Below are 13,181 nucleotides of genomic sequence, written 5' to 3'. Positions count from 1 at the left end.
TAGCAACAATACAACTTTATGGCTAAGAATACCAGTTGTAGAGAGTCTACTCTTAATCTGGACAATCATATGTAAAAGCCAAAAAAAAAAAAAAAAAAAAAGGTTATGTTGCCTCCCCATATATGAACTTGGGTGGCAGATGACATTTTTCTGAGTCTCAAGTTTTTCTTTGGTAAAACGGGTATAACAGTTATACAGACCTTGTTGGGCTATCGAGGGAATTAAATGAGATTATATATCTAAAAGGTTTGTGGCACAGTTCCCGGCACACACAAACAAAAGAACTCAATATTCTAGTTATTTCTGGGCGTATTACCTGAAAGACTGAAGAAGTGAGTGGGTAAGAGGTGCCCTGCGTTCCCTTCCAAACACCCCAAATTCTGAGATACTCTTCTTTGTTGGGTGCTAGAAACACGTTGGCAATACTCGGATTTCCAATCAGTTGCTTAAAAACCAGCAAGGATCTACGAAGCTCCAGGTAAGCCCCAGTTGTCTTTATCAGATGCTATTTATTTTACCTAAATTCTGATCTGAGAGCCTCCAATCACCGGATGGTAGAAAAGGTCCTGCCCTTGGTGAAGCTTGGTCCCAAACCCCACATTTGGACATCTAGCACCCTTAGGCCGGTGTTTTATGGACAAGGGGCGCTTTTCAAGTTTGAAACCGGCACTCTCTGCTCACCCATCCGGCGGGTGTGGCTCAGATTACACCTTCTCAGCAACGCACCCCAAAATGTGCTTGATGCCACAAGCGGCATCAAGTCGGAGGGGTGCGGTGGCGAGAGCCCCGGCAGCGCGCACCAGCTCACTCTCTCCAAGCCTGGGCGCGACCGCTCTGAGCGCGAGGTACGGAAACGAGTTCCGCGCTCCTCTAGGAGCCGGCGAGCGACCCGGGCTCCCGGCTGGTGCCCAAGCAGGGGCTACGGAGATCCTACTTGGCGGCGCGCTCCGCTGACCCGGCCCCGCCCCGGGCGGCCGCGAGGAGCGGGCGGAGCGCTAGGAGCGGGGCGCGCTGGGCTGTGCGGCGCCGCCTCTCCTGGTGCCGGGGGAGGGACGGAGGGGCCGGAAGGGAAAGAGAGAAAGCCCAACAGAACCGCCGGCTGGCTGGCGAAGAGCTGCATGCAACCGGTGGGAGGCCGGGCCAGCCGGGCTTGAGGGTCGCGCGGTTCCTCGGCGGGTTCCTGGCGGCGAACGCGGACGGCCCGGAGGCGGCGGCTCTGAGCTGGCAGGCGGAGGGCTGTCTCCCGCGCCCGCCTGCCCGGCGCGGTCCGAGGATGCGGGGGGGCGATGCCCGGGGCCAGGGACGCGCTCTGTCACCAGGCGCTGCAGCTGCTGGCCGAGCTCTGTGCCCGTGGGGCCCTGGAGCACGACAGCTGCCAAGATTTCATCTACCACCTGCGGGACCGCTCCAGACCCCGGCTCCGCGACCCAGGTGAGTGCCGCTACCCCTGCCCGGCGCGACCGGAGGGCCCTGGACTGGGAGTTGGGGCCGCGCTGGGGCCTGAGGCAGAAGAGCGACGCGGACTGCTGGGAACGGGGGGCAGTTTGCCACCGAGCTGGGGGGGGGGGGATCAGGGACCAGCGCGCCGGGGCCTGATGCTGGAACCGGGCGGGGACCCCGGTGAAGGCTGCTGCGCGGAGGCCGAGTCCGGGGGGACGGAGGGGGCGGGGGCTGAGGCAGGGTTGGGGGGACCACGCCCGCCACCTGAGCTGCCAACGCTCGGGCTCCGGTGGGCAGCTCCCGAGCTCACAGCTCCGCGCTCCACTTCCCCGGCTGTGCGCTCAGGACGTGGGGAGGCCGCGGCGGCCTGAGGAGGCGTGGGAGGGGGAACGGGGCCGGAGGAAAAACTCCGGGAAGTTGGGAGTTGGTGACTGCTCCGAGCTGCGACAGAATTTTTCTGGGCGCTCCCCATCCTCGCGCCCGAGCTCTCAATTCCCTTTCTTGGTCTGGGGTGAGAAGGGCGGGGCGGGCTCCAGCGTTGGGCCGGGCACAGGGAGCCCCGGGTCCTGGGCAGCCGGGCCTGAGCCCATTCCCTGCGGTCCCTTGGCGTGGAGGCGGCCTGGGCCTGGCAGAACCAGCTGTCACCGCTGGGCACACCGGGGTCGCTGGGCTCGCCGGTCTAGGCTTGTGCATCTGCAGTTTTATATCTAGTGAAAGTTGCGAAGCTCCTAACTTTGGAAAGTTCATTTATTTTGGCATTTGACCAATTAAGGTTGGAGGAGGGCGTTTTGGTGGAGTTGTTTGCTTTTCCCAAGGGCCCTGGGTCTCCCACGTCTGTCTTCTCATGCACTACTGGTTACTGGAAGACACATTCTTTCTAAATTTTTACCTGAGATTCTACTGACCTGGAGAAATTAATTTTTTCGAATATTCTTTCAGTCCAAGTATTTTTTTAAAAAGTGTATTGTGGTTGGATTGATGGTTAAAGATGGGGTGAAAAATGTCTTTTCCTCTCATATTCATGTGTATAAATATTGGAAATGAGCTATTGCTGTGCAAATTATCAACACGAATTTACCTCATTTTAAGCCGATCTATTACATAAAAACCCCTTTACCCAAAGGATAAGTTAGAGAATCATTTGATTCATAAAGAGATACACAGTGAGCCTGACTCAAATAGCATTTTCTTGATAGTATGTTCACAATGAATCTATAGGGTGCAAAGAATTCACCTGTTAAATTTTACAATGGATTTTTTCCCTTTTCAAAGGCCTTTTTTTCTATTGAAAAAAAGAAAGACTATTGTTCCTCGTTGCCTGTGGTTATGTTAAGTTTAAGAATGATCACTAATATGTTACTCAAAGTGGAAAATTAAGTTGAGAAATACTGTTGATCCCAAATGATGCCCCATAGTTTTAGTGTCCAGCCTTGTGTGGCTTGTTGCTGAATGTGACGTGAGCGAGTGTGCCTCATTTCGTGACCTATGGCCCAGGATGATGTCCTAAGTGGGGACAATTCTGTCTTTAGCAGCAGGAACAAGAAAATTAGTTAGCATGCTTCATCCAAAGCAAGTATGTATATTAATGTTGATATGTCCCACTTCCTTGTCTTTGTGCCACAAGTTCCCATTGTTACCCCCATAAGCAGTTGTCTGGCATTTGTACAAGAGAAGATTGGTGAGGTCTCTTGCTGAGTGGCATGTTTAACATCTTTTTGGCCGATTTTATGCCTCTGTTCTTTCTAAATCCCTGAACTGGATCCCATGCTCTTTGGTTTTCCTCAGCGCCTACACTGGGCGGCCCTTGAGAAAAAGTCACAGAGAGGCTCCTTATGGAACACTAATCGGATTTCTTGGCCTGACTGCTCTGTGAGTTCCTGAAAGCACTCCTCTGCTTTCTTAAACTAGGGCACGGGGGTTTTGAGGCAAGGCCCTCAGGATTGTGGGTTTGTGTCAGGAGGTACCTTGCTTTTGAAGGAGTTGGGGGGGACTGTGAGTGCAAGATGAGAAGAACTGAGGCTGAAGCTGACAGAATGCACCCTCTCTTTCAAGGCACTTCGACTCTGGCCAGAATTTTTCATCACTTTCCCCTTTCTTTCTTTCTTTCTTTCTTTTTTTTTTGCCTACATTAATTCTTACATCAGATGCATTTATCTCCATCTCTCTGAAGCCATTTGATTGTACAGGCCAAGAGTAGCTTTAATTTCTGAGCCCTGAAAGCTGAGTGGCTGGAGGAGCTGCACCACACACGCTGTGGATGGTGCCTCCGACGTTGTGCAGTGTGAATCAGACCCACCACTTGCGCAGCAACCCTAGCACGAGTGCCTAGAGAGAGTTGTCTCTCTGAATGCATGACTTCCTTTTCTATAAAGGAATCCACCTGGATGTCACGCTTCAACTTTTTCTATCTATTATTGTTCACCCATGGCTACTAGTAGTGGCTAGGTTTTCTCAAACTCAATCCAGAAACTTTGGTTTTAAAAGGAGAAAACGTGTAATTCCCGTGGACAGTAGAGTGACATTGAATCTAGGATGTTCGTTCATTTTGTTAGAGGTGGCATAAGCCTGGGTTGCAGAACAGTGGGCATCAGAAGGGTGATTCTTTGCCCAGGTAGTTACAGTGCTCTGATGTGGGAGTATTTCACCATATCTTCCTTAATTTACCCAGTCCTTCATGGTACAAACTATAGAGAGTACTGTGCTGACCTTTAAGATAAGTGTGAGCACTTTTTCTCCATAGAAAGCAATTAGAATGCTTTTGTTTGGTCTCCTTAGGTTGTTGCCCCACCCTGTATTGGCAATGTGGGATAGAAACTTGCAAATCTCATGGAGAAGAGCAAGTGCAAAGATCCTGAGGTAAAAGTGTCCTTAATGCGATTCAAGGAACAGTAAGTTCAAGGGCATCTGAAATAGAGTGAAAAAGATGGAGAATAACAAGATATCTGATCAAGAGTTCGAGGGGGAAGATCATGTAGGGCCTTCTAAACTATTATATGGCCTTTGGCTTTTTACCCTGAATGAGATGTGAAAACATCAGAAGGGGTTGAGCAGAGAAGTGGTAAACACTGACTGTTATGTTGAGAAAATACTGTGGAAGATCATGGCTGAAGACAGAGAAATTTGTTAAGAGACTATTGTAGTAATCCAGATGGGGAAGATAATGGATTGGACCAGGGTAATTTTAATGGAAGTGATGAGAAGTAATTGCATTATGGACACTGTTTGAAGGTCCAACATTAGAATTTGTTGATGGAATGTATATGAGGAGTGAGAGAACAGAAGTTAAGGATGACTCCAAAGTTTTTTGACTTAAACATCTCAATTTACTACATAGAAGACTTTAGGGGCAGTAAAGTTGGAATGAAGAGGAAAATAAGGAAGTTACTGTTTTCTTTATTTTAAATTGTACTTATGTGTGACCAGTGGCGGTGCAGTGGAGAGAAAGTCCACCTGGGACCCTGAGATCCCAAGTATGAAACTCCGAGGTTGCTGGCATGAGCTCAGGCTCACCAGCTTAAGTGCGGGGTCGCTGGCTTGAGCGTGGAATCATCAACATGATCCCAAGGTCGCTGGCTTGAGCAAGGGGTCGTTGGCTCAGCTGGAGTCCCCGCCCACTGTACTATCAAGGCAGGTGTGAGAAGCTATCATTGAACAACTAATTAAAGTGCTGCCACTGCTAGTTGATGCTTCTCATCTCTCTCCCTTCCTCCCATCTCTCTTTGTTTTTCTAAAAAAGGAAAGGAGAGGAGAGGAGGGGGGAAGGGAAAGAGGGGAGAGAGAGAGAAAGAGAGAAAGAAAAGAAAAGAAGAGAAGAGAAAAGAAAAGAAAAGAAAAAAGAAAACTTATTGAATGATGTCTTTTAGATAGTTCAACAGTGACCTGAAACTTATCTTCTTTAGCATCATCAATTGGTCTGTGCTTATATTTGTAGCTGGGGACTTCATTCTCTCTCCTAAAGAGAGCCAGTTGATTAAAGGACAGAATTTATTGTTAAAAGGGTTTTCCTTGTATGGAATGAAAATCTGTCTTTAACTTCCATTCATTGATCTTGATTGTACTTGTTGCCATAAAAAAACAAAACAAAACACAAGTCTCTTCTCATTATACACTGTGGTCTATTAGGAAGTAGCAATTTTAACTTTTCTCAGCTTAATTCCATATCTGGAAAAGAAAAGAAGATTGATTGGATCGTGGGATTTCTAGGTGTTCACCATGTTTTATTATTTTCTTCAGAAGTCTTTTCTTCTGTAGAATGCCAGCATGTCTGCACCAAGTGTTTTATGTAAGTCATTTAATTTAATCCTCATAATGTCTTCTAAGGCCTTGCTGCTCAAAGTATTCCTCTGTGGACCAGCACCATCAGCAGCATCTGGGAGCTTATAGAAATGCACACTCTCAGGCCTCACCCCGGACCTACTGCATAGGATTCTGTGTATTAATAGGAGCCTCAGGTGAATAATGCGAACATTGAAGTTTGAAGAGCATTGCTAGAAGATTGGTGTATATGAATATACTGAAGCTGAGAGAGCTACACTAGCCCACGGCCATGGATTCCATTTAAAAAAAGAGTTGAATCTAAGTCAAATTAGCATCTTAGGTAAACACATCACATATACTAAGAACGTAGGGTTATTGTCAATGAAAATTCCCTAGGTGTTTTTCATCAGAGCCATCTTAAGACCTTTCTCTATTCTGTACTTCTGTATTGGATTTAATCTCTAAAGGTAGGTTAAATTCTATACAGTTTTCTGGATTCAGCTGTTTTTGGTTATGAACTTTTGAATTATATGAATTTGAATGATAAGAAATATTTGAGTTTTTAAAATTATTCAAGATACTGGTTTTCCACTGGCATTCTAATTTCATATTTCTAGAGACTTTTCTTCATTTCAGCTTCACCTAGGTAGGGTGTGAAGCAGGGCCTTATGACACATCATTGATGACTTCTCTTTTGAGGTAGATTTGAACCCTGTTCAGGAAAACATTTTTCTAGACCAGTGGTTTTCAACATTAGGAATGATTTAGGGAGCTTTAACAAACAAACAAAGAAGCAAACAAAAAATTGAAACATTAAATCAGAATCTCTGGAGCTAGCAGCAGTATTTTTTGAGTTCTTCAACTGATTCAAGTGTGTGGCCAGGTGGGGGACGACTGTGATGACCATTAAGTGGGGAATGAATCCACCGGACTGCTCAGCTCACATTCCTTTCTTGCAGAATTAGGAAAGATGGTATCAAATGTAAGGGGTTTTGACTGTTACCCTTGCATTGTTACTACCCAAATCAACTGATTCTTTTCACTTTCTTTTGATATTATTACCCTAAACTTTTATTTTGCTGGCTCTTTGAAGTTATCATGAAAATATACCAATTTTTACTCAATTAGGGAGGAAAAAGAATAAATTGAGAAAAATCATGTCCAACTACTATTTCAATAAGGGGCCACAATGTGAAAACTTTACTAGTATCACATTATATTGAATTAGAGTGAAATAAGTCATTATAAAATCTACATATAAAATAATAACTAAATATAGTTTATAAGGAAATTTCTCCAAAGAATCATCAAGATTACATATTAGCCTTAATTCACATTTTCAAAGATAGTCAAAAGAGAATCAACCTGAAGATACTGGATTTTTATGAACAGACATTGATGTGACTGTGCACAATGGGATTAATTTAAAAAAACTAATGTTAATTGCAATCAGGAAATAGTCTTCTAAGGCATAAGTGGCATGTTGGATGCATAATATGTGAAGATCTAATTTGCATTTGCTTCAGTGACATTTTTGGGCTTCTTCATAAATATTTTATTTAAACAAGTGTGTTTTCATCTCTGTGGGATTTCTCTACATGGACTAGTGAGTGATTTAGTCATGTGGTAATTATCGAGCGGAAAAAACCAAAGCCAACTATGGTAAAGGCATCACAGGCAGTCTCTTCTGGAATAAACAATCAAAAGCACAAACTTTTTGATGTGGGCTAACCTCTCATGGAAAAATTGAGCTGATACCTCAGGGAAATCACCCTGAAACTCGCTGTTCTGTAAAGAGGATAGGCATTGCTTTCACTGCAATATTGTAATATTGGCACTTTGGTGTTTGTGTGTACACATGTGCTTTCCCATATGTTTGGCTTAAAAAAATTCATAGTTCCTTCTTAACTGATTTCCTTGAAGGAACAAGTACACCTGCTGGTGTGTTTGAGAAAGGGGAGGCGCTTAGTGAGAGGCAGAAATGGGAGAGCTGTCTCAGTTTTTAAAGGATAAGTTGGAGTATGTATTTCTACTTTCTAAATGAAATGACAATTCCAGCCATTAAAGTGCATCATGGATTTTTCTTTTTAGCGTTTCGTTGGTTGGTGGTAGGAAAGGCTTTAAACCAACACAATTCCCAACAACTAGGTTTTGAAGATCTCCTTGAAAAATTTATCCTGTGCATGTATTTTATCACATGAAAACTTTTATATCAACATTGATAGAACTGCATCTGAAAGAAAAATAAATGAACTCACCCAGAAAATCAAAATGACAAGGTGGAATCGGTGAGAGCTTTGGAGTCAGAATCTGATCCTGCACTTACTAGCTTTATGACCTTGAGCAAAATATTTGTCTTCACTTCCTTCATCTGTAAAGTGGGAGTGGGAGGCTGTTGCAGTACAGTGCCTAGAGTACATGCTCATGAATGGATTTTGGTAGTAGTTTCATCAGCTGTCCACATTTCCTATCAGCCATGTCCGTGAGCATGCATATGTTTCACTGTAATCATTCATAGACAAAATTTTCTATTCTACTTTTTTGTAAACTTGACATTTTATTACAATTTATTAGCACTATATCCCTGGATAAGTTAAGCTCTGTCCTTGTTTTCTCATCAGTAAAATAGATTTACTAATATCCAGATAAAAGACAGGATGCCCAGTTCAATTTGAATTTCAGATAAGAAACAGATAATATTTATCTGAAATTCAAATTGAACTAGGCATCTTATATTTAAATTTTTTCTTTGATTGATTTTAGAGAGAGGAAGAGAGAAAGAGAGAGGAACATTAATGGTTTACTACTGTATCTGGCTATGTGGCTTGACCAGGGATCAAACTGGCAACCTCTGTACTTCCGGACAATGTTCTAACCAACAGAGCTATCTGGCCAGGTCTATCTATCTATGATATCTATATCTATATCTATACCTATATATATGGATATATATATATATATATATATTATGACAGAGAGACAGAGAGAGGGACAGATAGAGACAGACAAGCAGGATGGGAAAGAGATGAGAAGCATCAATTTTTCGTTGCGGCTCCTTAGTCTCTATTTGTTCATTGATTGTTTTCTCATATGTGCCTTGACCAGGGGGCTGCCACAGAGTGAGTGACCCCTTGCTCAAGCCAGCAACCTTGGGCTCAAGTCAATGACCTTGAGCTTAAGCCAGTGACCATGGGGTTATGTCTATGATCCCGCGCTCAAGCCAGTGACCCTGCGCTCAAGCTAGTGAGCCCCACTCAAGCCAGCAATCTCGGGGTTTCGAACCTGGGTCCTCCATGTCCTAGTTCGATGCTCCATCCACTGCGCCACTGCCTGGTCAAGATTATTATTTTATTTTCTAAATATGGCAATCTGCTATTAATACCTATTTCATAAGACATGTGAAATACCATAGTACTTGGCACATAACAAATGCTCAGTAATTATTAGCCTCTATTCCTATTATTATTACAGTTTTTCCATAATGAACAATTATTATTATAGTTTTTCCATAATGAACAATCACTATTGTGCAATTAGAGTGATGACAACATACTCCAAAGAATAGACACATCTTCTGAATTTAATTATTTTTTTACCATTTCTAGATTCTTATTTTTTATTATTAAAATAATATTTTATATCTATAGTATCCCACTCCTTTTGGGGAAAATTTCTTAATAATAAATTATCAACAGTGAGCTCAAATTGCTTTCCAGTAAACCAATGCCATTAAGTAATATGTATGGCCTGCTCATACCAACAGTAAATCCACTAGTGTTAGATGGCATAATGTGATATCAAGTTTGCTAAATTAACAGGGCATGCATATGCCTATTCAGTTTGTGCTTGTTGGTAGAATTGAATACTTTTAATATTTTAAACCTCCTTATATTTCCTCATATAAATTTCTTTTGTTTATTCTCTACCATGTGCCAATTTATTTTTTGAGAATCTTAATGTTTTTCTTAACAATTTGCATTAGTTAAAATGTAAATATTCTGTTAAGGTGGCTCATAGAAGGAACACTGTATTGTGAATGAACTCAGGTTTTCTGCTTATAATCAATCCATCATACTAACTAGATTGCCTTTAAAAAATTAGGGGTACATTGGGAAATATGTAGAGATTTATTATAACATTCATTTTGGGGGGAAGGGGTTAAGCTTTAATTGAGCAGTGTTGAGAAGTTAGTTTTTCATTTTCTGCCCATAATTGCAGAGATGAAAACTGATACATGGTAATATTCTTTCCAGTGCAAGGTGCTGCCTTTTTTTTTTTTTTTTGTATTTTTTTTCTGAAGCTGGAAACGGGGAGAGACAGTCAGACAGACTCCCGCATGCGCCCGACCGGGATCCACCTGGCACGCCCACCAGGGGCAACGCTCTGCTCACCAGGGGGCGATGCTCTGCCCCTCCAGGGGCGTAGGTACCAGAGCCACTCCAGCGCCTGGGGCAAAGGCCAAGGAGCCATCCCCAGCGCCTGGGCCATCTTTGCTCCAATGGAGCCTTGGCTGTGGGAGGGGAAGAGAGAGACAGAGAGGAAGGAGGGGGGCGGGTGGAGAAGCAAATGGGCGCTTCTCCCATGTGCCCTGGCCGGGAATCGAACCCAGGTCCCCCACACACCAGGCCGACGCTCTACCGCTGAGCCAACCGGCCAGGGCCGCTGCTGCCTTTATTTATATGCGATATGAAAACAATTTGTTGTTAAATAATTTAGATATTTTTCTCTTTATGTTTTCTTTCTCTCTCTTTTTTTTTTTTAATGTGGGAGGCAGCGAGGCAGAGAGACAGACTCCCACTAGCACCCTGACTGAGATCCACCTGGGATGATGCTTGAGCCATTCAAGCCATGGCTGCAGAAGGGGAAAAAAAGAGAGAGGCAGAGAGGGAGAGATGGAGGAGGGGTTGCTTCTCTGTATGTCCTGACTGGGAATCGAACCTGGGACTTCCACATGCTAGTCTTACACTCTACCACTGAGCCCACTGGCCAGGGCTCCTTCCCTCTTTTTGACCTCTTTTCCTTCCCAGCACTTACGTAGCATTTTCTCTAGCCACACTGACATGGTCTTTCTTTTCTAATTAAAATAAAGTTAAATTTAAAAAATATTTGTAGTGTGCATCTTAAGTGTCAAGTACTATGTTAAGCATCAGCAATTCAGAGATACATTAGATATGGTATTGCTTCTATGGAATGCAATAAAACAATTTGACTACAATGAATAAAATAAAGACAAGAAGGCCAAGATATGTGCTGGATACAGGGCAAGAAAGAGGACAGAATTAATTAGCTGACTTGAGTGGGTCTGCAGAGGATTCCTAGAGAAGTTGATTCTTGGATGGAGCACTTTTTCTGAAATGTGTGGGTGGGAAGAACAGTCTAGGCATTTACAGAGATCCTAAGGCATGAGAGAGTAGATCTTGGGGAACGTAAGTGGAGTGTGTGTTGGGAATGTTGAGGGATGAGTCTGTTTCTAGTAAATGCTGGTCAGATCATGGAAGTTCTTGTATGCCATTGTCAAAGTCCCACAGAGGATTTGGGCTAGACATTCTGATGCAGAAAACTTGAAAAAAGTACAGTTTACTATAATGAGCTCAAAGGATCCATTCTCAGCAAAGTACTGCTGCTTTCAGGATAGGGGAAGTTCTGTGAGTACACTTGAGCCTTTCTGTTTCTTCATGGGAAATAAGCTTAAGTGGGTGGCTAGGATGTTCTTCCTGTCCAAGGTAAGGTTCTGACAGATTGGAGTGACTGAAAGGGGCATTACCTATTTAGGTCCAATCATGTCACCCTGAAACGCAAGTGGTATTATTACCTCATATAGTTGTAAAAATTGCCTTTAGCAAGTGTAGTCATCTGTTTCAAACATCTGGGCTTCAGATCTAATTTCAGACTGTGCCAATAGTGACATCTTGCTTCCTTGCCTGGTTAATAATAAAAAGGCAACATGTTCAGTTGCATTGCAACCACTGCATTTGTGGATATGCACAGTCTGCCTTTTTTGATGTTATGGGGCCTGTCACCAGAAAGCGACTGGGCCTAGAGAGAGTCCGCCTTGGGCCAGCCGATAATGTGTGGGTTCATGACTTCATGCAGGGGAGTTCACAACACAAGTTCGCGTGATTTTGAGAGTATGTTTATTAAACCTGAGGACAGTGAAACAAAGGAAGAGCTTAGGGTAGAAGAAGCAACAGGAGAGAGGCTCTCTAGGAATGTTATAGGAAAGAAGTTAGCCAAGTGGGATTGCTGTTAGCTCACTGAAAAGTCAAAGAAAAGGGGTCCTTGGAGACAGGTTCAGGGGGTTAGCCATGACGAGCTGCCACTGTCCGCTACTCCCCTGATTGCAAGTCTTGTAGGAACCCCTGAGTTTAGGAGAGAAAGGTAAAGATGCACACCTGAGGGAAGAGAGGTGTGGGTATGCCCTAGGCAGGCGTCCCCAAACTACGGCCCGCGGGCCGCATGCAGCCCCCTGAGGCCATTTATCCCGCCCCCCACTGCACTTCCGGAAGGGCCACCTCTTTCATTGGTGGTCAGTGAGAGGAGCACTGTATGTGGCGGCCCTCCAATGGTCTGAGGGACAGTGAACTGGCCCTCTGTGTAAAAAGTTTGGGGACCCCTGCCTAGAGAGAGCCAGCTGGGTCTTTGTCTTGAGGGTTCTTATCTGTTTTTTAAAGGCAGAAATTGTAGGGGGGATCTTTGGGGATGATCCCAATAGAGTATTCATCGTCTTTATACTGGTGTGCCAAAATGAGGTTTATGCCCCTGACTTGATCTGTCCTTGGGTGTGATTGGCACAAATAGCACTAATTGGAGTTCTGCTATCTAGCTCACTGAGTAGGGTGATTTAATCTATTTTCTCTCTGGGTAGAGAGGAAAAATGTAGACTATTTACTCATAAGTGTCCTTGGTTAGGGAAGATAGAATTTTGCAGTTTACTAGATGTGTGTGAACCGTTTGGGCATTTAACAGTCTCAGTTTCTATATTCCACGTGTCCTGGCTTACTTACCTGTCTTAGGCCCAGGAGGCATGTCTGCCTAGTACTATCAAGCTGTGCTGTGGAGATGGTTCTTTATTCTGAGTATAGGGGCTGCCAAGTAGCCAGCACAATTTTTTAAAATAATTGAATTGAATTCTCTTAGGTGGATCATACAGTCTCCACTTTTCCTCTCACACCCCTGCATACACACATCCTGAACACTTATACTTTACTTACCACATTTATGCGATATGTTTGCTACTAAAGACATTTCAGTTTGTATGAACTATAAGACTGCAGAAATAGTGAGGGGTTTTAAGCTGAACATGGAGGTGAACAGATTTATCTCTTAATTAGATCATTCTGGAGACAGGATGAAGGTTATTTGGAGATATTATGACTGGTGGTGCCATTCATTTACTCATTAGAAGTTTATTGTTACTCCTATGTGCAAGGCTCTGTTCTAGATATTGTATCATAGGCCTTGTACGGTATTGTACATATAGTAGG

At 43.8% G+C, this 13,181-nt stretch overlaps 1 protein-coding gene across 3 annotated transcripts in view; it reads left to right on the top strand.

Moving 5' to 3' along the window:
* The first annotated feature begins 1,059 nt into the window (after positions 1-1,059).
* The window catches only part of SYT9 (synaptotagmin 9), a 244,015-nt gene continuing 231,893 nt past the window's right edge, over positions 1,060-13,181 (top strand). For all 3 annotated transcript variants that reach the window (XM_066366479.1, XM_066366477.1, XM_066366485.1), the window contains exon 1: positions 1,060-1,431. In XM_066366479.1, coding sequence (XP_066222576.1) covers positions 1,287-1,431 — 145 coding nt within the window. In that variant the 5' untranslated portion in view covers positions 1,060-1,286. The remainder of the gene's footprint in view (positions 1,432-13,181) is intronic.

The sequence above is a fragment of the Saccopteryx leptura genome, chromosome 1, assembly GCF_036850995.1.
Source record: "Saccopteryx leptura isolate mSacLep1 chromosome 1, mSacLep1_pri_phased_curated, whole genome shotgun sequence".
NCBI classification, from domain to species: domain Eukaryota; kingdom Metazoa; phylum Chordata; class Mammalia; order Chiroptera; family Emballonuridae; genus Saccopteryx; species Saccopteryx leptura.
The sequence above is the reverse complement of the archived record's forward strand: the minus strand, read 5'-3'. Positions and strand labels throughout refer to the sequence as shown.